The following is a 25224-nucleotide window of genomic DNA, read 5'->3' as shown; positions in this document are numbered from 1 at the left end:
TTGTGCAGACAAGCCAATTTGGCTTCCAGCTTTGGCTAAAATTAATTTTTGGTTGTGCTGGTGCAGAAAGTGCCTCAGTTTTCATTAACATTTGCTCACCTGCCATACAAAACACCAAATGACAGAGACAGATTTGAATAACTGCTGTTTTTTGTTTTTTTAACTCGGTAGCCATGTCCACTCATAGCAAAATCTAAATCTAAAATCAATGTAATAACTTTTTCTCTCAGCCAAGAATTTTGCTAAACTTTAAAGCTTTCTCACTATGTTTAGTTTGTCCTAATACAAATCGTTGTGTTAGTGTGTTTTTGAATGAACTCACACATCTACCTGCATGATTATAATTCCAATGGTCCTTCCAATGAACTCATTCCCTTAGTCCTGACCAAAATTTCAGACTGCAGTGAGCTGAATTTCCTTGATCTGGGTAGCCCAGGGAAACCTAATCTTGTCAGATCTCAGAAACTAAGCAGGGTTAGCCTTGGTTAGTAATCAGATGGGAGACCTTCAAAGGAGAGCAGGGATTTAGAGTCAGGCAATGACAAATCACTTCTGTTAGTCTCTTGTTTTGAAACCTCCAGTAGGGGTCGCCAAAATCAGCTATGACCTGAAAGCACTTTCCTCCTCCACCACTGGGTTGGATAAGATTAGCATCGGTTGGGTACATGCTAAACCCTCCCAGGATTAACAGCGAACTAGAAGGTGGCGCTGCTGCTACTCAAAAATAATCTAGCCTCACTCCATTCCTTGCCCTGTAGATGGCGCTAGTGTATAAACATGCCGGTGCTTTAAAGAAAAAGTCCTTATTTGAATAAAGCCGGCTAATTGGTGCCGATTGGGTGATGTGTGGGGCGTGGCACACGAAGCTGATTGGCGATTGGTTGAGACGCTCTTCACCCTGACCCTAGGCAATGTAGGCTGGCTTTGGAAGGTCAAAAGCAGAATAGCAGCCGGGAGCGATAATAAAGAGGCGGTTGGCAGAATCGCTGGTGGAGTCTAGCTGGAGGTGAGTGGGGTGCTTGTGCGGTTGGCAGGGGCACTGGCACTGGTGCAAGGGGAGAGGAGATCGTGCACAGTTGAGAGGGGTGTGTGCAAGGGGCTTCTTGTGCGTAGCGAATGGGATACCTGGGAGGCAATGTGTTCTGGCCTGCCGCGCAGAAGTTGTTTTCTACCAGCTGAAGCGAACCTCTGGGCAGAGGTCAAAGATCATCCCCAGTGGGCACGAGTTGTAAGGATCACAATGTGACAAGCTGGCAATAGGGAGAGCCCAGTGGCGGTCTTGCACATTTCGGGGCATAAAGGCAGGGGAAAGTGGTGCTAGGTTGGCCTGTGAATAGGACCGTGTAGAACGGGAGTTCCCAACCTTTTTAGGTATAGTTACCCACTTAAAAAACAAACAGAGCATGCACAAATCAATAAAACTGCAGAAGCCTGGGTCCTATTTTCACAGGCTTTTCTCAGCCACTCTTGGGACAGGACCCACAGGTTTGAAGCTCTGGAGGTGGCAATTACAGACAGGATTAACAAATCGACAGGTAGGGAGGCACAGAGGACATTGTGCAAGAGGGGCAGCAAGCAACACGACGACAGCAGTGGAGTGAGGTGTCTCCAGGCTTGCAGAAGGCGTGGGGAGAACTGGCACTGAAGAGGATAAATGGCCCTAGGGTATGGAGGAGAAAGCCTTCCTGCTGTGTGCAATAGGGCAGCAAAAGGTGGATTACGCTGGTGGTAAAGAGCCAGTCAGGGGCAGTGATGAGAGTGTCTGCCTAGGACCTGGGTTCAAATCCCCTGACGTGAAGCTTGCTGGGTGACTTTGGGGCAGTCCCTGTCTTTCAGCCAAACCTGCCTCACAGAATAAAACGAGTCCAGTGGCACCTGAAAGACTAACCACATTTATTCCTTCAAAAGCATACGAGTCATTCCTCACTTCATCAGATGCACTAAAGTGTACACCAGTTAAGTTAATTTATATATACAACAGAAAAGGGTGGTGGTAGTGTTACAAAGAGGTCTCTTCAAAACAAGATCTAATCCAAAGAGTAATCAGATCACCAAAGCATAGATATGTGACGCTCCCAGCTGCTGTTCAGTAGGCAAAGTGTAATGCCTAGTGTGTATATAAATCAGCCCGGTGGATTTACATTTCTGCGCATCTGAAAGTGATCTCTGAATCACAAAACCTTCTGCAGGAATAAATTTTATTAGTTTCTAACAAGGGGGGCACTGCACTAATGTTGCATTCTGTTGCCAAGGACAAACATGGCTACCTGTTTAGGGCTGCCTCACAGGGGCGTTGTGAGGCTAAAATGAAGAAAAGAGAACCAAGTATGCCACTCCAAGTTCCTTTCAGCAAAGGTGGGATAAACATGCATTAACTAGATGGATAGGATGGAGAATCTGGGCCAAAAGGGAGAGAGCTATGCCTTGCTGGCACTGGGACAGAGTGGGGAGACAAAGGAAATTGGACATGAAGGGCCTCTTAATAGGAAGAGGACTGTAAGGTTGATTAGGTAGGAAGTACTAGAAAATGGAGAGCACCAGCAAGGCAAGCAATTAGCACTCACTTGGTTAATTTTGTGCAGGTAGGAACCCCATTTCCATAGAGAGGTGTGCAGTCCAAGGGTGTAGAAAGAGGATATGGGATGATGGGGGCAAAAAGCAGGACTGAAATACCATGTGAATGTGTTAGGGTTAGTTGACACTGTCCTTGGTGGATCTGGGGTGGGGAGAGTGTGCATTCGCACATACTGCACACCTTCCTTCTCTGAAAGGGTATTTGTCTTCCTTTTGGTTCCTTTTCTCTAAGGCGCCACAGCAGCAGTGTGATCAAGCGGCATGTCCACAGAAGAGGGCACAATGAGGATGGCACTTATGCCCCACAAGGGCTTGGCTGGCTCCTATCCATCAGTGGCACAGGGAGACGACTGGCATCCCCTCTTGGCCTGTGCCCCCAAATAAGTGGCAGGCTACCCTCTTGATGCTGTCCCCAGTTTCTTAATCCCCAGTTCTCTTGGGGGCACCTTGCTATGGAGCATTTAAAGCACTAAAGCCAGGGTTTGGACTGGAGGACAAGGGATTATACTTGCTGGGTAGAGTCCCCAGTGTCTGGGGAAAGGGGTCTACTTCTGGGTGGCCCAAAGTTTCATTTGGGGTGCAGAGCTTTTTAAGTATTCTTAATAGTAGTTGCTGGATTCACAAATAAGAAACTGAAAGCTTCATCCTTGTGCCCAGAATGAGGCTGATTGGCTCTGGGACAAGGCACAGCAGTGCTCTGCAGTTTCATGCCGCTTTTGGGTTGCACAGATGCAAGATTCTTCCAGGGACTTGCACTCAGTCTTGAGTGACTTGCTGACCTCAATCCCTGTCTGGCAATAGGAGTCTTGAATGCAATATATTAAAATCCAGTTTAATTATACTAGTGTTGCCAGTTTGGAGCTGGTAATAATAAAGAGAGAGTGGTGGAGGGAGCACACCCATGGGACAGGGAGTCACCTGCTCTGGGGAGGGAGGGTAACTGCTGGCAGAAAGGCTTGGATGTCCTCTCCTTTATTCCCAGCACTTTGGAGTCTCACAAAGAGCCAGAATTCAGCCTGCTCCCGCACCCGTCTCCTGCCAGAATCTGCATTTCACAACAGCACTTCTGCTTCTAAGTCTTGACAGCCATGGGGCTGAAGGCAGAGGAACCAGATTACCAGAAGCAGTTCGAAGCAGCTGTCCGAGTCATCCAAGGCCTGCCCAAAAAGGGTGAGAATCCACTCGAGGGGTGCCCCCAAGCTCTTCTCTTACTCACTCCTGGAGTTTCCAAGAGCTGAGATCAAGCCCAAACTCCCTCAACTTGTCTACATAGCCATAAGGACTAGGAACTTGCTTTTAAAAAAATTAAGTCTCTGACTCTCGAGTGACTGAATCCTTGATCAGATATTTAATTCTAAACTTGCATAGTACAGCATGGAGTAGTGGTTAAGAGAGTCAGAGCCAAACCACACGATACGAATGACACGCGAATGACACGAAAACTTACTTATACGTGTTCCAACGTTGTTTTAAACTACACGCGCCAGGACTGCAGGACCCCCATTGAACCTGTGTTCGCAGTGGCATGGGTTTTCTCCGCGTACCTCCAAGATATCCCATCATGCATCTCCACTTTGCACAGATAGGAAGCGGAAGATATAGGAAATAAGGACGCTCTGCATTGCTGACTTACTGATCGTGACCATGTACACGCGCCATCGCAGTTACACTGGAGCAGAAAATTTTGAATGCGTGCCTGGACCAGGACATGTGTTCATCGATAGAATGCTGAACACGGGCATTTGAGATAAGGCAGGACTCCTGATACTCTCTCAGTCTCGTGTAATTCGTATCGTGTGGTTTGACTCTCAGATTAGGATATGGGAGACCCAGGTTCAAATCTATGATCTGACATGGAAGCTTGCTGGTTGACCTTGGGCCAGTCACACACTTTCAGCCTAACCTACCTCACAGGATTGGTTTGACTGAGAATAAAATGGAGGAGAGGAGAACAGTGTAAGCCACATTGAGAAAGGCAGGGTATAAATTAAGTAAATAAACACACACAGCACAGCCAGGGGAGTCGGTAATGAAAAATCCATGGTTGTGGTGATTTAAATGCAGAGAAGTGTACCACTAATGGAAAGGAAGAGTAGCTTCTTTTGGCTCACCAGACTGAAAGCCCATTCAGATTTCATTCTTTGCCAGCTAGCCTTTTTGTGGAATATCTCTAAAGCAATTGATAACGTCACCCAGAGGATCTACCAGATCTGCCCAGCAGATTGAGATCAATTTTTGCCTCCCAAGTTCTACCAGGTCTGGAAAAATAGCAAGCATTTGTTCACCTGGGTATTTTCATCAGTTAGTGTTGGTGGCTAGAATTTTTAAGTATTTTCCTAAAGTGTGTTTCTGACTGCTTGTTCCACTTCTTCTAGGGTCATCATATCGTCCATCCTATGAAGAAATGCTACGCTTCTACAGTTACTACAAGCAAGCAACTGTGGGTCAGTGCCAGATCTCTCGACCAGGGTTTTGGGACCCCATTGGCAGGTATAAATGGTAAGGAAGGCTAGTGCGGACTTCGAGGAGAAGCTTTACCTCCAATGTGGCTCATGAGCTTGGCCTTGGCCATGTATTCAAGAACTGTATTCAGGCACACAATGCCAGAGCGAAACTCTGGGGCTTCAGAATGACTGGTTTTTAAGCACCAGGAGGATTCTGTGTCTGGTTTTCATCTGTCAGAGTATCTTTTTTAAAAATGTAGGCATTTCTTCACTTTTTTTTTTAAATGATTTTTGTCTTATTGAAAAGTGGCCTATTCGTTTTTTAAATTAATAAGGCAAGAAAATGGAGCTCTGAACATATGCCAAAACTCTGTTCCCTCACCACTGAATGGTACAAGGCACAAGTGACAGATCAGTGGGGAGAATTTCCAATTCAGTGGGTCTGTCCTTCAAGCTGGATTACCCACCAGCCCCTCTCTTTTCCCAAACTTAAACATTGGTTTCTAGGTAACTGCCCTTATTTTGGGTTTTGACAGGGATGCATGGAATAGATTAGGGAAGATGACAAAAAAGGAAGCTATGGTTGCCTATGTCCAAGAAATGAAGAAGTCGGCCCAGAAGGTAAGAAACAAGCCACCATCCTTAAGCAGGCTTGGTTTGTGGGGCTGCCTGGTTGGGTTGCCATGGCAACTGAGAGCATGGCTGAAGGTAGGCCACATCACAACACTGAGCCCTGCCAGGAGAAGTAGGAGGAAGACGTGGCAAGGAGAGAAACCTGAAGGCTTGGACTTCCAGAGATAGATAGATATAGGTTGGGGATTGAGGGCCTTGAGCTGTCAAAGGATGAAACTTTCAACTGAGGGATAACGGAAACCAATGTCTTGCATCCATTCTGAGATTCCCATATTCTAAAATATGCTTTATTTATTCTCTGAGGGATGCTTTAAAAGTGGGGGGGGGACCCCTGAATTTCAACATTGCCAAGTTCAGTGTTTTAGCCTTGTGCTTCTTTTTTCTTTTTGAAAGAAAATACTACCTATGCAACAGCATATATACTTGCAATGTTGTGAAGAGGTCCAAATTATAAAGCTATAAATTTTACATTTTTTGCAAGCAAATTAATGGTAGAAGGGTTTGTTTAAGAATTTGCCAACCTTCCCAAGATAGGTTTCATCTCTAGTTAAAGATCAGTGCTCCTTGCTCATGGGCTGTGATCTCTCTATGGAACTAAAGAATGTTGGTGTTGGCTCATTTGTGGGTTTTAACTGGCTTTTGCATCAGGGTGAGTACCACACAACATTCGCAAAAGGCTCCACTGCTCAGAGGGCAGAATTTCCTTTGTAACTGACAGTCCTTAGGGAACCCAACTGCTTTCCTTTTCCACTCCTGACCCCCTTCTCCCTATTTTTAGCATAACTTCTCTTCCTGCCACTACTTGTCTGACACTGAAAAATACCTCATTCTGAACTTAGTTAAATATTGGAAGAAAAGGGAAAGGTTCCTGAACAGCAGGCTCCATGGGTCACATCCATGGCGCAGGAAGGTGGTGGTATCGCTCTTGTGGCTAGCAATGGCTTTGGGGGATCCTGTTAGTAAATGTACATCTTGCTCTTCCTGTACAAAAACCAGTGCAGCTTACAAGGAGCTGTCAGGAGAGACAGATCAGGTCCAGCGCCTCATAGCTTCAACAGCGTTACGGCATCAGATAGCCCTGGACCTTTCTCTTGCCCCCCTTTCCATGGCCTCGTATCCACTAAAATTCCATCTGGGACTTTCTGGCAGGTCATTGACACTGTGCCATTGGACCAGACGTCGGAGGACATGTTTGAATACTTCGAACCCCTTTATGAGGTGATTGATGATATGCCCCGCCCCCCAGATTCCTTCTTCAAGAAGAAATTAGGTATGCCTCTTTACAGAGTTGGGTTTGGGCAAAGTTCTTCAGCTGTTATGATGAAGTTGACAGGGCACTATGGGTTGGATCCAGCCAGTTTTCTCACTGATGAAAAAGAAAAGACGACTTCCCTTGATCACCTCAGTATCCTATGCTGAGGATTGTGATGGGGAGGCCTAAGCAGGAGAATTGGCTGAGATTTGGCAAAAAAAAAACCCTGCCTGGATCCAACACCTTTAAAAAAAATTAGAGTTGTAGCCCAAAATTTGATCTGGTTTTGAGTTATAAGTCAGCTCGGCTCTGTGTGGCCTGCAGTCCTTTCTTCTCCTCTCTAGTCATACTGAGTTGGACCCAGACTAAATTTCCCCTCAGTGGGATGAAACTTTCCTGCTTCTCCCCTTCTGCTGCAGCTCACTGATATCCACAAAATGCTGCTCTTGAGGGACAGGAGACCCCAAAGAACAACATGATGAGGGGAGGGAGTCTGCAGCAGAAAGAGAGAATAGGTAGACATTGTCAGTTTAAGCACTGTGTTGTCTCCTACCGCTCTGCTCAGCCAAGTCTGAATCCTTCCTTTGATGGAAGCGGCAACACAAGTGCTATTCCACTTACAGAAGAACCTGTTCCTCTGGAGGAAGACTCCTTGGAATAGAGGAAGATTTCAAGCTTGGCTGAATTGAAGGAAGGAATACTTGCTGCTTTCTTCTATCCATAAACTCTGTGTGAGCTTTGGGGGAGCGTCTATTCAGTCTTGCCTGGATGTTTATGGGGCATATTTGGGTTTTGTTCTTGAGGTAGGCATCTGTTCTCAAGGTAGGAGATGGATGACATTCAGGCCACACACACACGTAGCTACACAATTCGAGGTGGGGTCTCCTTTGTGTCAGATCTCTCCCTGAAATTGTCCAGGTGACAAATCACTTTTCTGTAACTTAGAGCGGAGCGATCTGACCTGCTTGGACTTATTTGGGCCAAGGAGGCAGAAAATTTGCAGTTCAGTAAATGCTGTGTTTGTGCTGATCCTGGTTTGGTTTTGCTCTTGCACACACACGTCTCTGAGAGGAGGGACCGAACAGGAGCATGGGTTTGTGTGAGAGGACTGCAGGCTAAATGACATGAATAGCAAGTAATAGCATCACACACACCCCCTTTCCATTTCGTTCCAGAGTCTTAGTGCACACAGTTTTCCGTCAGAGCAACTGGATTTGATTTCCCAAGAAGGAGTTTTGACTCTTCATTCTTGGTGTTCTGGTGCAGAGGGAAGTCCCTCTAGCTAGCTGGGTCCCTATTGGAGTCAGCAGCTGCTATGCTTAGGGCCAGTTCCAGTTTCTTTTGGAGAACTTCTGGGGGGACTGTGCCCAGTGCTTCAGGCCAGTCTATTTGCTGCCTCTAATGGGAATCACAGTGTGCCATCCAAGGAAGCGGCCCGGGAGGGAAGTCTCCTCTCCTGAGTCCAGCATACAGAGCTTACCATTTAGCAGTCCTTTAGCAGGTGTGTCTCAGTCTTATCACAGCTTGTGGGCAAAACTTCTCACAATTACCAATCCTTTTTCCCCCCTTGAGCTTCAGTTCTTTTCCCCTGTGGACAGTTGATCACGCTGCAAAGTCCACTGCAAAATGATTACGATAAGATATTGGGAGCAGAGTCTTGCTGTACTTTGTAACTGCATCCCTGCCCTGGGCTTTAGGCAATGACATCCCCAACCTTTAGGAATTGCTTATGTGTTGACCATGGGAGTGCAGGAGAACAGTGTAGTTTTCCTGCACCCCTGCCTCTTTTTGTGGATACAAGTCTGCAAAAGGTAAGCTGGCCTGACCTGGACAATAGCCAAGCAAGTCTCACTGTGCTGTTCAAAGGACAAAACAAAATTCCCCAAACAGTGCATCACTGCTAGTTGTGCCCTGAGAAGGAAATTATAAAAGTATCCAGAGTACCCAATCACAGAGGAGGCTCCCTGCTGTGTCTCTGAGTGATTTACTTCTCAGGCCCTTTCTTCTTCTGGTTTGTCTCTACTGGGGAGAGATAATTCTGTTGCAGCAGCTCATTGGACCAGTCAATCACTACCAATGCAAAGAAACTGCAGGCTTATCCAGAGGTGGGGTGGGGGGCAAGGATGTGTGCCCAGAACAGTGACTTACGAAGAAACAGAGGAAGTAGGCTACTGAGAGATCAGGCAGGCCTTGATGCCATGAAAGAGTAAGGAATACCTCATTATTTGTTGCTGGAAGGATGTTCCTCAGCTTCCCTAGGTTTAGGAAATACTGAGAAACATTTCCATGGCTCCAGTTTTCCCCTGGTGCTACGTGACATGACCGGACCAAACGTGCTGAGGCTTAAACCTGTCTTAGGAATTTCTTCCTCCAAGGGTGAGCAGCCAAGCTGCAAGATTACAAGGTGGCTCAACAAAGCCTGACTACTATGACTCAGTGCTAGAACGTGCACTTGACATGCAGAAGGCTCCAGTTCAATCCCTGGCATCTCCAGATAAAACATATATTACAGGTGTTGAGAAAGGCTTTCCGGACCTGAAACCCCAGAGAGTCACTGCCAGTCCCAGCAGACAGCACTGAACAAGGTGGACCAAAGATCTGACTCACTATCAGGCAGCTGTAGATGATCATATGTGTTCTGTTCACAGTAGGAGATGAATGCCAGAATTCTTTGCATGGGGCTCTACTCACAACAAGTTTGACAACTGTTTCATAAAATGTTCAGATTGTCCTGCAATTCTAGAAGTTTGAAAACAGTCATGGTCCATTTGAGTGCCTGTTACCTACTTTGTAGCTTCTGTATTTCAGGGTGTGGTACAATCATTCTTAAGTTATAAAAGAATAGATTTGTCACACATTTTACATATATGGCCTTTCTTAGCAGATAGAACTGTTGAAAAACTGAGCGGTTTTAAGTATTTAAACTATGTGGTTGTTTTATTGTGATTTTATTGAATATATTATGTTTTGTATTGGTTTTAACTGAGGTAACTCTTGTGAACCACTTCGAGATCTTAAAAAAAAATTGTTTTTTCAGAATAAAGAGGGGTACAGAAAAAAGAGGGGGGGTAACGGGGTCAAAGGAACAGTAAGATTTTGCACTACAGGAGTTATTAAAATACAGAGTACACAAAACATATCTTAATCAGAGTTCATCAGTGTTAAAGTGAAGATTACATCTACTATTCCAGCTACTGTGTATTTCCAGATTTACCTTCACAAACTAAATACGTTCTTTTCCCTACTCACTATTCAATTTTGGATCAACTAAAGGTCAAAACGAATGGTCTCTGTCTTAATATGGTCTAATGCTTCTATACAGATCATGTCTATTTATCTTAACTTTATGCCAAACTTCTATATCATGCAATCTACCTCACATTAATATTTGACCATTTTCCATCTGATCATAGCCTTATATTCAATATATAACAATATATCAGTATACAATCTTATTCAGATTTTTAAAACTAAAACATTTAATGCATTTTATCCTTTGTGAGTAAAATAATTCCCTCAATTCTCTTCAAATTCTCTCATTGGTCTTCTGTTTAAGTAGCTTGTCAGTTTTGCCATCACTGAATATTCTGCCATCTTATCTTGCCAGATTTCTCTAGTTGGGCATTCTTCTTCCTTCCATCTGGTTGCAAATACCACCCTTTCCTCTAAATAGTTTGTATAATTTTCTGTCTACATTTTCTGGTAGTATTCCCAACAGCATAGTTTGTGGTTTCATGGCGAAATCAAGTTTTAAAATCTTTTGCATCTCAGCATGTATTTATTTCCAGAAATTTTTGCTTTTGTGGCATGTCCACAACATGTGATAAAATGAACCATCTGCTTTTTTACATTTCCAACATAACCTCACATATTTCTTGTCCATTTTCTCAATGTCTTTTGGTGTAATGTACCATCTGAAGAACATCTTGTACCAGTTCTCCCTCAGTGTTTGACTTGCCGTAAATTTTATACCCTTTGTCCAAAGGTTTTCCCACTGTTGAAATGTTATTTCTTCTCTGAAATTTTGCATCCACTTTATCATGCACACTTTAACTTGTTCTGTTTCAGTATCATGTTGGAGTAAAAGTTTATATATTAGACCCAAGGGGGAAAAAAAACCACTTCGAGATCTTAATTGAAGAGAAGTGGTATATAAATCAAATAAATAAATAAAATGGTGCCTCAAGACCCTGAAGAGCAAATTTGAAATCCCGTTGGTTCTCTCTTGTATTTATACTGGACTCTGAGGCTGTCTTCTCAAAGGCCCTTGGAGTGGAACAGCTGAGTAACTCCAGTATTCCCTAACATCTGGGGGAATGCGAGCAAGAGAGATTTACAGATATAGTAACTAGCAAAATGCCCATCTTTATGATAGGTGGGGTAGAACGGCATGTGTATTTCAGAGACGGATGGAGGAGGGTGTGTCTGTGAGTATGTGTGTGTGTGCATGCTGCAGTACCTTTCAGTTGAGGGTCAATGTTTGGTACAGGGCAGTTTGCGCCCTCTCTGCAACAGTGTTTACCCGTTTAGCAGATCACTTTTCCCCAGGGATGAACTGGTGGTAGCCATTCACTTACCTATGAGAAATGTAAAGGGATGTCTCTGAGGATCTTTCTGGGATATGGGCTTTACTGGCCCCTTGTGACTGCACCCAAGAGACTCAAGATTGCTCCAATCAGCACAACTGCATCCTGTCTGTTGGCCATATCAGAATGTGACACATATTGGCAATGAATAGAGAGAGACTGAGAGAGGTTGTTTTTTTTTTTAAGTAGCTGGGTTTGTACATAATCCATTCTACCAATATGGTGGATTTTTTTTTTTGCTGTGAAGTCACAGCTGACTTATGACACCCTATAGGATTTTCAAGGCAAGAAATGAACAAGCATTGCCTGCCTCTGCGTAGCGACCCTGGTCTCTCATCCAAGTACTAACCAGATCTGAGATCTAACGAGATTGGGCTAACCTGGGCTTTCCAGGTCAGGACTATGGTGTGTGTGTGTGTGAGAGAGAGAGAGGCACCATCAAGTTGCAGCCAACTTATGGCAGCCCCCTCATGATCTCTAAATTGGAATTGGTACTAGAATTCCCAAGTTTTCTTGGGAGAAGACAGTTAACCCGGTTTTAAACCAGTTTAAATATATAATCTTAATCCATTCCAACCAGCAAACACCTGACAGTTTGGCAGACTCCTTCCCTCCTTCCTCCTCCTAAAATTTGATACCCTGAGTTAATTTTTATTCTGACTAGTTTCACCTGTTTGCTAAACAGGGCTGCGATTTGTTTAGTTGCTCAATGGACAAGCTCAATAAATTGCAACAAAGATATTTACAACACTGCTTGGGTCCTATGCAAGTTCATTGGCTCAATATGCATCTTAGCTCTGGGCTTTCCTGAACACATGAAGTTGCCTCATACCGAATCAGGCCATCGGTCCATCAAGGTCACTATTGTGTACTCATATTGGTAGTGGCTGTGCAGGGTATTATGTGGAGGTCTTTCCCATCTCCTACCCCCTGATCCTTTTAGCTGGAGATGCCAAGGATTGAACCTGGGGTCTCAGGTGCTCTACCATTGAACCATGGCTGCCTGTTGAGTTTTGGCTGAACCTAAGTGGCTGGATCAAAGCAGAGCTGCCTGCATCTAAGGTGTTGCAAGCCAACCTTGTAGAAAGCCAAATTTAAATCTATAATCCATGACAGAAAACAATATTTAGTTTAAAATTGTATAATCTGCCTTATCTCCTCAGACTCAAGGCAGCTAACAATGCAACAACAGCTTGCATGTTTGAAAAAAACACTGTTTAATAAGAAATTTTAAAACATGCAGGATTAAAAGAATGCATCCAGGTCCACAGAAACAGCGCACACTCCACCAAATGCTCTCTGGAATAAAGCTTCCCTCCATAATGTAGTGAGGGAATGCACCCTCTGCACCCAGTGTGGTAGACTGTTCCTGAGGGCTGGATGCACCACAGAAAAATCCCGTGACCTGACTGTTGTCGTACACAGACCTGTGGGAGGGTCCCTGAAGGATACCTGCAGAATGTAGCTGGCTTATGGGAGGATACCTGGAGATGTGGTCTGATAAGTATACAGCAAAGTACTTTTAATTTGTTCGGCTTTTAGTAAGCGTATTAGTTTAAGATATGAAACACAGATACCGTCGTACACGCCCTGGCTTCCTTGGCCTTAATTTTCATCATGGATCACATATTAGGAATAAGGAGTGGAGAGTCCGAAGGAAGAGCCTAAAGCTTCCCACATTTGGGTTTTCAGATGTTACTTGATGCGATAGCTCACCCACATGTGTGTGCGTGTGGCCTGCACCACCATTCTGTTCTGCCGTCTCTCGTTCTTCATTTCTGAGCCAAAGCGTCTTCTGTTGCAGGCTTAGGCCACGCAGAGGAAAGTGTCAAGAGCACTCAAGGGACCAGCGATTCGGAGAGCGAGGTGTTCTGTGACAGTCTGGAACAAGTGGAGGCGGATCAGGTGAGGATCTGTAAGGTGGGGATGGAACAAGAGAAGCTGCTGCCTTCAGAGCTTCTACCGACAGGGGCCAGCACATCTCTTGGTAGGAAGGGCATTGAATGACACCCAGCACATCCACACACCCCAGACAGAACTGTTAGGCTTAGGAAAGGGTTAGCCTGAAGTCAGCCGCTCCCTCCCCCCTGCTCACTCTCTGACCCAGTTTTCTGCCTTGTAGTTCTGCTTTTGCTGTGAGCTGGTGCCCTTGAAATTGGTTGATCTTCTCTCTGAGAATGCCTAAACTATGTTTATTTTCCTTACCCTGTTTTAAGATGAGCTTTGCAGAATTCCTTTCAGGAGCTTAGCTCCTCAGTAGATTAATGAATGCAGATAAATCCGTGACCTAAGCAAGGCTGGCTTTTCTAAACTAGGTTGTTTCTGATGTTTTAAGATGAGATTTGCAAAATCTGAGATGCTGGACCAAAGCAGAGCTCCTTCCAAGAGCTAAGCACATCATGCGATTTCCATAAAACAAGTACATTCAGATTTGCAAATGTATTGCAACCTACAAATGCCACGAAACCCTTCACTTTAGGAAGCATTCTGATATCTGACTGTTAAGTATACTTTTTGGACTGTGGCTTGAGATGTTGTTGCCAGCCTTGTCAGAAAACACAAGAGCCCTGCCTCTTGGCTCTTTCTTGCCAGGTAATAGCCCCAGTAATGACATCCCTAAAATGATATTAATTGACTTTTTTTATAGCCAGCCAGCCTTACTGAGACTCAAGTTGGATTACAGAATTTTTAAAAATGCCATTATACAACATAAGATAACCAGTGAATAATGCAATAGGACTAGGATTGCAGTATTAGAAGGTAATAGGAACAATTCCAGTTGCAGAATTTAAAAAAATTCCCTCTCAGAAGTCTAACAATCAGGGCTGGTTAGCCATCCAAAAGACTGCTCAGGGTGGCACAATGAAAGGGCATTGATGGTCTCCTCTGTGGCTGGGAGGACCCTGGAAGGGATGACTGTACCTTTTGGGGGGTAGTAGAATACTTTGAACTGGCCTTGATCATATTTACACTGTATCAAAGAGCATATCCGCACCCTACGTGAAACAACAATGCAGTGAGCCCACTAGGGATCCACACTCACTCCATTTTGTTCAAACATATTGACTTACAAATTGAGGCTGCCTTCACATGCCCCATTGTGCAGTTATTGCCACTGCAAACACCAAGGCGTTCAGTGTGGCAACTGAGTATTTACACAGGGTATTCTCTATCGTTTCCATGGTCATCCTCCCAAACCCCTGTGCCACTGGAGGGCTTTTTGCTAGCTTTGAAAAAAAAATTGTAGTTGCTATATCGCCATAACATTGCAGCAACTACTGTGATTTCTTTTAATCTGTAAAAAGTTCTTGGGTGTTATTTGGCAGTGGGGGGGGGTGTTGTCAGGGAAAGGCCACAACAGCAGTTAATGATAGTAATACAGGTGAGAGGTTCCAAAATAGATACCTTCCCATGCAGATGGTGTGTACTCTTTGAGTGCAATGTTTCAGGATAAGTCAGAGCAAAACAGAGGGAAACCTTGGAAGTCAACCATTGGACTTGTGGATCCTCCAAAAATCACCACTCCTGTTTGGAAGCCGAGCAGAATAAAACAGCCATGGAGATGCAGTCTGAAACAAGCTGTGAATCAACCAGTTACTTCTGTTTCCAGCTGAGTGTGCATAATGCTGACTGGACAGCTGTCATGACAGTCAAAAAACTACATCCTCCCCTCCCCTATTCAGCTGTATCGCTTACTGATTGGATGGCTCTTGCAGCAATCACAAAGTCAGCCCCACCTACCCCCAGAGTAGGAAGGCAACAATGGATATACTTTTTTAATGGTGTCAAACATTTAACAGGTGTCTGAAAAAAATGTTTTGTGACAGTCAAAAACCTGCCAGAAACATACATATATGGTTTCACCCTGCAGACGAAAAATCTATACACATGCCAATAGTGAGGTGTTCGTGTGTACAACTGCTAAAGTATTCCAACAGATTTCCTCTTTCTAGAGATCCCTGGGAAATGTAGTTCCCTGAAGAGGAAGCTAGGAACCTATAACAGAACCATCTATGCATTCCCTGAATTAAAATCCCAGGATACTTTGAGGGAAGATACTATAGGTTAAAAGTGGTATGAAACTTAGGTACAACACTGTAGAATAGCTATGTCGTCACACTCTCGTTTTCACAGGTGAGGAGGCTGTCAGCGAAGGAAAGCTTCTCTGTGAACAATCTTCATGAGATTCAGCCAGGAGAGACGGGCAAGCACCAGCTTCCCATGCATGTACCAATCTCAACCAGGGAAGAAGAGCTGAGCAAAAGTGGTAGGTACCTAGATTTGAATTAACCTTGTTTCAAAAACAGAGCCCAGCACAGGGAGAGGCAGGACTTTTGCTTTGCTGTACACACTATTGACAAGAAAAGAGTATGTTTCATTTGTGGGTGGAAACAAGTCTGGGTTCAGTTGGATTCTGAAATAACTGTGGCAAGATACCTGGTTTGCCAGAATATGTGTAAAAGACAGGTCTACCAGGAAGTTAGAGCTGTTCATTGTCCCCACAAAAGAAACGAAAGGAAAGGGGCGAGTTCTCTGAGCATAGTAAGGTGGAAAAGTTCTGGAATTCTGGAAAGCCAGTTGACTTCTATTTCTCCAAGCACAAGCTGGAAGTGCTTGCAGAATCTACAACTCATTAATTGGATCGTTTTGTTTGTTTTGATTTGCTTTGCACTTGAGTAGGGCTTAACAGAGAAGGGCTGAAAAAGGACTGCAGCAAGAGCATTGGGCTAGACTCAGAATCAATAAACACAACATGAGATGGTGCCACTTCAAACCAGCTGGGAGGCACTTTTTAAAGATAATCTCTTTTGTTTAAAACACCCCCTACTCCCTGCATGTCATATAAACTAACACATCAGAGAACAAGATTCAGTGTATCCCTTTACCTGATGTGATAGTTTTGCACATGCAGGGTGTATTTTACCTGTGGGAGCGCTCAAAAATATGATCCTCCCCAGTGCAGACTCCCCATGGCAGTCTGAAAAAGTACAGTCCAAAATTATGTCCTTTGGTAATCTGGATATGGTACAGTGATCTGGACTATTACTTCACACTGCCATTTAAGGGATTATCTCTCTGTCTGCATGAAATATCCCTTCAGGTTGAAAGCTAACATAACAGGGAACAGACTAGACTGGAATATTTCTTCTTGAGGCACTAGTTTTTTTACTTGTGGGGGATTTCTTACCTGGGACAGCATTAAAAATGGCATCCTTAACTCATAAAAGATTCTACCACCTTGTTTGGCTGCACGTCTAACCAGCATATTCTACCTCAGCTGCCCTCCCCCAAAGACTCAATTGTGTAACCGTCAGCTCGTCCCTTACCTCCCTCTTCTTCTGTCCCTCTGCTTGTCCTTCCATGGCACCAGCCATGGCAGATTGACCTGCCTCTAGAGTGGCTGCAGTCATGTTTTTCTGGGTACTGGCTCTCTTTGGATGACATGGTGCCAGCCCTCAAGCAGCTATTCTAGAACAACTGCTTGGAGAGTCTGTTTGTCCTAGCGATCCCAGTTTAGTTTCCCAACCACTGCCCTCACTGCAGCTGCAAGAGGCTGAGGCCAGCTGGGTTCCTCCAGACCTAAACAACACTGGCTGATTTGTTGCCTATAATGCCTGAGGCAGGCTGCACGGGGCGGGGGGGGGGGGGTGTCAACCTGTCTCATGGCTGGCCTGGCCTTGTGGGGCATACTTTGATTGAGAATGAACTGTGAGAATGCCCATAAGTCCTCCCACCACCTCCTCCAATTAATGTCTCTTCCCGCCCCCATATACACACCTTATCAACAGGGACACCGTGTTATGCTGGAATCTTCTTCTGATCTGTTGAGAACTTCTTGGCCTTGAGAGAGGTTAAATAGTAACTAACCTGGTGAAGATAATGCTGCCCACTTCCAGCCATTCCTCTCCCCTTCTTTCTATCCATCCCCCAGTCCCTTGCCTACTGCTCCCCACCCCCCAACCACTACCCTTTATGTTTATTGTTCAAGTTTGGCCCTGGGTTTTTTCCTCCCTGGTGGGGTTGCCTGCTATCCAACAGGGATCCTTTTTTTGTGCCTTGTTTGAGAGCAAAACAGGAAATAAAGCCAATTTGGGTCATGAATTTGAGCCCATCTTCCAAAAACATATTGAACAGAAAGGTTATAAAGAGGCAAAGGATGCCACTTGGATACCACCCACTGATCTGTCTCTAGCTGGCACCCCTGGAATAAAAAAAGAGTGCAGAAAATCTCAAGGGGGCTCAGAAGAATCAAAACAGCTCCTGACCTCTGTAGGTTCCCTGGGCACATGGAGCTCTCAGACCGAAGCACTACCAGCCATTGCTTCCTCTACTTGTGGTCTGCTTCTAGTGGATGAATTGGAATGGGCTGGGGGGTGCTAACACATGGGTCACTCCGGGGCTTATGTGAATACACTCCAAATCTGGCTTAAAACAAGTCAGGGGTGAACCCCAGAATGCATGTTTTGGTGCCAGGAGCAAAGCCCCAAAGGCTGAGAAACTGAGAAGGCTCAAGCGCTTTCCCCTTCTGCCCTGAGCATTGGAAGTTGCCTTATATGAAGGCGGACAGGATGAATATTGGGATGTTCTGTGTGCAAAGAGCACAAACATCAGGGATGAGGGAGAAAAGCTTTTAAAGCTGAAGATGTCCATTCCAGGCAGATCTAAGCCACAGAAACTCCCTGGCTAGAAATTAGACATTATTTCAAAAGCATTGGAACCCTGAGACATAAGGGACCCATGCAACACCCTGGGAATAGGGGTAGAGGGTCAGATCAGAGGGGAAAAAACCCCTAACCACAAGGGAGGCAGTGTCTATCCCCTCCTCAATGCGTAGCCATGTAGAAATTTTATTTATTTACTTTATTTATAGCCCACTTTTCTCACTGAGACTCAAGGTAGATTACATAGCATAAGACAATGCAGTCACATAGCACGAGACATCAAATGAACAATGTGATAGGACTACAATCACAAACATTAAAAACAATGCAAGAAAAGTATCAGGCGTGGTACGTCAGAGGAGGGTGAGGTCTTTCATGCCAGTGGATGAAATTTCCAAGGAGACATTGGTCTTGGCATCTCTCATTTGACAAACGAACCCTAGTCTCCAGGATCATGTGCGAACGCCACTCTCTTGGAACTCCTTGGCCATGGAATTTTCCTGCTGCAGATTTCTCTCCCCACCCGCCCCCCTGTGTTGTCCTAGATCTGCGAACCACCCCTGCTCAGAGGGATTTTGGCAGCAGCCCCAGAGTCACCGTAGAGACCATGGCAAGTGCCTCAATCCGGCAGGAAGTGGACGTGCACATGAGGAGCACCATCCAGACGTTGCAGGAAGACATGGAGGAAGTAATGAGGAGACTCAGCAACCTGGAATCATTGGTCACTTCACAAGTACGTCACTCGTTCTGAAGCTGAGTGGGTGGGTAGTGGTTAGAAGCATTTATTTATCACGTTCCAACTATAAAAGCTCTCAGGAGTGACTGATGAAAAAGGAATAGGCCCCTTTAATGGAGACTGCAAGTTGGTGAGGCTGCCCTTGCTTGTCAGGCTATGAGGAGGGGGTGTTAATGGCATTGTAGAAAATGAATAATAAAAGATAACTGATCAACAAAACCCACAATCCTCGGTCCTCCTCAATGCAAGCTTCTTCATACTTACCGGAACATAAACATGTTAAGTTTCTCTGGCAATCGATTGTCAGATTTGGGAAAGCAAAAAGAAGCTTGTAGTGAATTGGCTTTTTAAATACAAGCATCTTTTAACTGGTGAAAACATTTCTGCATTATCAAAAGTTGTAGGAGGTTAAGGTGAACCAGAGAACTTTATGGCTTAAGGGCTCAGCCCCTCTTCGAGGTCCATTCATGCCGCCACCACTGTCTCGCCACTTTTGACCTCAAATTTCCCTTTTATCCCTGAGAGTAAGAGTAACCCAGAGAGGAGGAGCCCATAAACCTGAACGCCAGCATTCTGTTTGTATTTATTAAATATAGTGCTGAGTCACAAAGGGATGGATTCCATTAACAGTGGAACATTCCTTCTGCAGAAGAGAGATGTGGAAGATTCCTTGCACCCAGAGGACGTTTCTACCTGTAGGAATATGGAAGCTTTGGATCCAGCCCATAGTTTCAGTGCTCTGCTGGTTGCAACATTTCAGACCTAATAAGAGCAATGAAAGAAGAGCTACACATTACAGTGTCAGGAGACAGAATTCAATTATTAGTTTACTTGCTTTCTATTTGCATATAGTTGTATTGCACACTTGCTCTGTAAAGACTGTCTTGCTATGTGTGTTACATTTTATATTTTATTTAAAATTTTATTACACACACAGATATGTATGTATACATTTGACATATGTTTTGTTTAGAAGCCTATGAGATACATAGACAGACCTGCCAATAAAGAAAGAAAGTCTATTGTAAGATAGATCGATTCTTTTCTGGTATGCAGTGTATCCCTTCAGCACAGTGGCCTTGAGGGAACTGTAAAATGTTATGTAGGGGGAAAGTTTAATAAAATACAGAGCATCAAATATCATTAAAATACAAAAATATGTTATTTAAAGGAATTAAAATATGAGCAAGAGAATTTGCTGTGCTTTGCAAGCACACCCATCATGTCTTTGTCACATGTCACTCACTCTCTTGAGGGCCTACATTGAGGAAGTGGATATGTGACGCTCTTCCCTCTGGGTTGGTAGCGCCCCTGGGTTTGGGGTCAGCACTGCCCCTTTAACTGCAGTCCTTGCCTTCTCAAGGTACTCCTGTCTCTTCCTCATCTCTCCACACTTCTCATCTGACTCCTTACTCTCCACCCCGCTTGTAAGGGGGGGGGGGTATTCCCCTTTTATCCCTTCACCAATCCCAGCCTCCACCTCCTAGCCCTGCCCCTAACAACCTAGCTGCTGCCTGGACTGCCTTAGACAGCCACACCTGTTGCTGCTCTGCTGCTGGCTCTTCCAGGCTACTCCCCGCCCCTTCTAGCCTGCCTGTTGGTTTGCTCTGCTGCTGCACCTCTCTTGCCAGCCTCTGGGTGGTAGTGCGGCCTAGTGCCTCCTTTACCACCTTTGGCCTGCTGCTTGAGTTGGTGCTGGCTGGCTGCCTCAGCCCTCTGTCTCTTCTCCTCCTGGCTGGGCTGTTGTTCTTCCCCTGGGCTGAGGGAAAGGGCTGCCCTGGAGCCCTGACTGGGTAACTGGTGCTCATTAGGACACAGGAGGCATCACCTAGCCTGCCTCCTGTTGTTGAGGCTTTGCCTGAGCTTCTTGCACCTGGGGCTTCTTTGGCATTCTTGGCCCTTGTTGGTGTCTCTGACATCTGTCCTCTCCTGGCTGGGTGAGTGTTATGGGTAGTAGGGCTGGGCTGGGGGGCTGCAAGCCTAGTTTCTGGGGTGGGTGTCCCTGGGGCATTCCCCAGCACCAGACAGGATAGTTTACAGTAGAAGGGGCTGGATTATAGCCCTCATTGGCTTCTGCCTTGCACCCCAGAGCTGGTTCTCCAGCTAAGCCACCCAAGCGGCTGCAGGGGGTAGCACAGTGAAGAGGGGGCCAGTGCACAGGAAGGGCTCACATCGCTCCCAGCCATTAGCAGCACCTTTTTGGCTGGACCTGGCTGCTGCCCCAGGAGGTGGTGATGAGCATTCCTTGCTTAGGCCAGGAAGATACCTGGAAGCAGTCCTGCTTGTGACATCATGAATCTCCCTCTCCACACTTTTGCAGCATTTTAAAACCTAACCTCCCCCTCTCAAAATAAGGCATGAATGAACTCTTGATTCATTAAATGTACACAGAGTGCTTGGAAATGAAAAATCTGCCTAGCAGATTACTCGGTCCGCATTAGATTCACCAAGAAGTGCATTGAAAGCGAGAGGACATGGGGGCCTGCTCAGAAGCAGGAATAAATGCAGTGAGGGCTAGCCTCCAGGGACCGTTGTAGACATCTGCCAAGAGTCTCTGGTCCAGGCAGCAGGTAGGGCCGTACTGGCTTAGCTTCAGCAGCACAACTGTGTCAGCGATCAGCCGGCCATCAGCCTGGCACACAATCGCCTCTGCACACGTGTGCTGGATTTGATTTCTTTAAAACCTGTCCAGTACTGACACATTGCAGGACAAGTTGACTTTTTATCCTGGGAAGATGTTTAACATGATTTAAAACAAATTAAAATAGTACCAGTCTTAACAAACTTGTGCACCGCCAGACATATACTGGAGAAGAGGGGCAATTCAGGATTTGGTAAAAGAGGGGACAGGAAGGAAAGAGGTCTTTGTTAAGGAACTGCAGCAAAAAAAGCAGACCTGTGCAAAACGAGAGAACCAAAGATGAGAAAAATGTTATGCAGAAGTCCATGTATTCATCGATCAGACTTGTTGGTTTTAAGAGGTGATCCTGGACAAAGAAATGCAAGCAGGGTGGATTTGCCCCACCCGGGGAGTTCCTGGCGGGCTGCTGCCTTGGAAAGCCACTGGCAGCTAGGAGCAAATTAAAGCCAAACAGCCCTCAGCTTGGATCCAGCTCAGTCGTTGCTGCTGCAGGCTGGATCCAAGCTGAATGGCTCCTGTGTTGGCCCAAGCAGTGCACTACGGGTTTGTTTGGCTTACTCCCAGTCCGTTCCGTGGCACAAGACTAATGGTGAATATAAGGGGTTATGAAACTTGGCACAGAACAGCCCAAGGATCCAGTTTTTTATATCCGTTTCATATTTTTACTCCTGATTGTGGCCCCAGAAACAGAGGCAGCACAGATTGGGATAGTACGCAGGCCTGTAGCATGTATTGTGTGAAAATCAGCTGAAGACAGGACTGCCGAGAGCCACCACACGTCCGCACACTCATGCCCCAGAAAAAGTCCCTCTGGGCCCACTTATATAACGCAGATCCATCCCAAATGTCATGCAGGATTGCCTGACGTGCGTAGTTCCATGGGGCCCCTGGGTGACCAGGACTTCTGGGATTTTCCGTCTCCCCCTATTTTGGCAATACTTATAAATACTGAGAGATTATGCTAATCAAGAGCTTTTTTTTCTCTCAGGGCCAGCCGTCCAAGTTGAAGAATTGCCAGAGCGCCAAATTGCACAAGGTAAAATTATGGTGACACACTGTGGCTGGTACTCTAAATGCAGCCTCCACACTGGTACAACTTGGTATCTGAATGGACAAAGGATTGATGGCTGGTGCTGAGGTGGGGGGATGCAGCAAGCTAGAGTTTGATTCTGGAATCTATTTGGAATACTAGAGTTTGGCTGCACAAGGGTGCCCCTGAGCATATGCAAAAAGGTCTTCTTCTACCACTGCTCCCAATCTTTGTTTACTGTCAATATACCCTCTCCCCTGATTAACTGGCAAGGAGATTTTGATAATATGATTGGTATTCTCCACTTCCTAAACAGCAATCATGTGCCAAATGTGGAACCTGGCAGGAGTCAGCAGGGGGAGCCATTCTGCTTCTTCCAACACATTTTTATACTTCAAGCCTTATTTTTTTTTACCCCTATTTGTCTCTTGCTCCACACAGGAACCATCCCACTGGCCTGCCCACCTGACTCCGCCTACCTTGTTTTTCCTGCTGGCTTGGCCATTCATCGTCCAATGGCTCCTCTGGCGTTTTCAGAGCCGGAAGAGGTGAATTGCTGCCTGGTTTTGTTTTTTTGAAAAAGGTGCATTTAAAAACCCACAGCGGTGGCTGCAAAGACCAGACAGTTTGGAAGTGTAAACACTGGACTCCTGCCAGCACTACTACCTGCCAAGGACTGCACACGTCACTCTGGGTAGAGCCCCATGGCTACAGTCCTAGAGTGGGGAGGGAAGGGCCTTCATAAAGTTTGGCTGGGGGAGGGCTGGGGAAATAGGCTGCCTGGGGGAAATGAAGCAGGGAGCATCGAGGGCTAAAAGGTTGCGGCTTCTCCTGACAATCCCAAGACAGATATATATTGCAAAATGTAGCACTTGCCTTTGCCAGACTCTGAACTGGGGGCAGGGCCAGAGAAGCCTCTTCTCATCTAAGATAGGGGGTGTTCCTGTTCCCCACCCTTCTTGATGGAGGGGTGGAATCTTGGGGTTGCAAACTGGCTACTTTGGTCTCTGCGTGGTGGGGGTGGGGTTAATGCTAATAAAGAAAACTACAGCCTCTCTTCCTTCTCCTGAGGTTGGTTTGTTCCTCCAGGCCTTCAAGGGACTGTGAAGATTGGTAAAGAGAAGGCCCACCCTGCAATCTTGTGCCCTTATATGTCATTTGTCCTTTTGCAATTGGCTGTAAGCTCAGAAGGGAATTTTGACAAAGCTCAGAGTCTGGCCATGACATGGTCCATATAATGCAACCAGTTACGTGACCACCACCTCACTCCTGCAGTCCGTTCCTGATGCTGGAATTTGACCCCAGTCATCAAAACTATCAGTTGTGGTTGGACTGAGTAGACATCTTTAATATTTTCTTTTTCTTGTTACCATAAAATATAGAACCAAAGTAGTTTCAAAAAACCAAACTAGGGTACCTTTTGTTCTCAGCCCCTTTGAGATTAAAAAATGGTCCCAAACAACCAACTAAAGTGTGGGTTAAATCTACTGATTAAAGATCTCTGCTCCATTGGCCCATTGCTGGCGGTATCAGATTTGCACTAAATTTGCCTCCTCATGAGTGTGTGGCTTGGAATGCCTGCACCTAGTCATGAGTGAACTGGCCTCATGGGGTAATATGAGCAATTCCGTTCCACAGATCTGGCAGTTGGCATGTTCTTGCAAAGAACTCTGGAAATGTGTAAATCTACAATTTATGCCTCCTAGGAAATATTCATACTTTCCACATAAACGAATAAATGTAGGCCAGCTAAATTCTTTTGGACTCTGAGGAAAGAAAGGTATCTGGCAGGTCTCTCTCTGCAGGCACGATCTGCCCAACAGGATCCTCTTTGCACAGACAAGACCCAAATGCACCTCAGCCAAAGATCAGGGGCACAGCAGGCCAGCAAGAGTAAAGTGCCAGGTGACTTGGGAAAGCAGGCAATGCTAAACACGGCAAGGAAAAGCACCACCACCACCACCCGTTTCCTTTCCACCCCCAAATTCCCATCTCATGGCTCACGGGATCTAATTTAGGTGCAGGCAGGGGAGGGACACAGCTACACTCCAGCATTTTGTTCTGACTTCACACACAACCTTACGGTTCCTATCTTCAACTGGTGACATATTATGGAGGGAAGGTGGTATATCTTGCAGGAGAACTCTTGAACAGAGGGGCATGATGTATCTCTGGGTGCAGAGTCACATGGCTGCCCCTACTGGGCCACTACCCATGGGGCCTGGGCACTTGGGTCTCCGGTTTGTCCTTATCAAAGCAGGGGTTCAAAAGGCTGTGCTTGCTTTTCCACACAGAATGAAATGGAGGCTTTTTGCTTATATGGGAGAAAATCAAGGCTTTTCCTTAGGGCTGCCAATCTCCAGGTAGGGCCTGGGGTCCTCCAGGAATTACAACTGATCTCCAGACCCCCCCCCAGTCTGTTGTCCTATCCCCTGGGAGGAAATGGCTTCTTTGGAGGGTGTTTTCTGTGTTGTTATACCTGAGGTACCTTCTTCAAATCTCTCCCACACCCAGACTTCACCCCAAATCTCCCATCCCCGAGTTGGAGCCCTACTTGTACCCAGGGCTACTCCTGAGCTGGCAATTAATCTATTCCTGGTGGTCCCAGTCGGTAACAGGTTTTGTCCTTTCTAAGCCCTGCTGCACATATCTGTGGTTTACTTTGT

General features: G+C 45.7%; 1 protein-coding gene across 2 annotated transcripts; it reads left to right on the top strand.

Annotated features, from left to right (window-relative positions):
* Positions 1-931: 931 nt before the first annotated feature.
* On the top strand, positions 932-23833 carry ACBD4 (acyl-CoA binding domain containing 4). 2 transcript variants are annotated; one of them, XM_054994950.1, is made up of 10 exons: positions 932-1006; positions 2807-3744; positions 4950-5073; positions 5555-5639; positions 6801-6921; positions 13294-13394; positions 15624-15756; positions 18697-18884; positions 22517-22564; positions 23000-23833. In XM_054994950.1, the coding sequence occupies exons 2-10, from the start codon at positions 3663-3665 to the stop codon at positions 23108-23110; spliced, it is 993 nt and encodes a 330-aa protein (XP_054850925.1). In that variant the 5' UTR covers positions 932-1006; positions 2807-3662; the 3' UTR covers positions 23111-23833. The 2 variants fall into 2 exon arrangements, with proteins under 2 accessions (XP_054850925.1, XP_054850923.1); XM_054994948.1 differs by having other exon boundaries at positions 940-1006; positions 3557-3744.
* Positions 23834-25224: the final 1391 nt, after the last annotated feature.

The sequence above is a fragment of the Eublepharis macularius genome, chromosome 12 (genome assembly GCF_028583425.1).
Source record: "Eublepharis macularius isolate TG4126 chromosome 12, MPM_Emac_v1.0, whole genome shotgun sequence".
Taxonomy (NCBI): Eukaryota; Metazoa; Chordata; class Lepidosauria; order Squamata; family Eublepharidae; genus Eublepharis; species Eublepharis macularius.
This window is presented reverse-complemented; position numbering and strand designations above follow the sequence as displayed.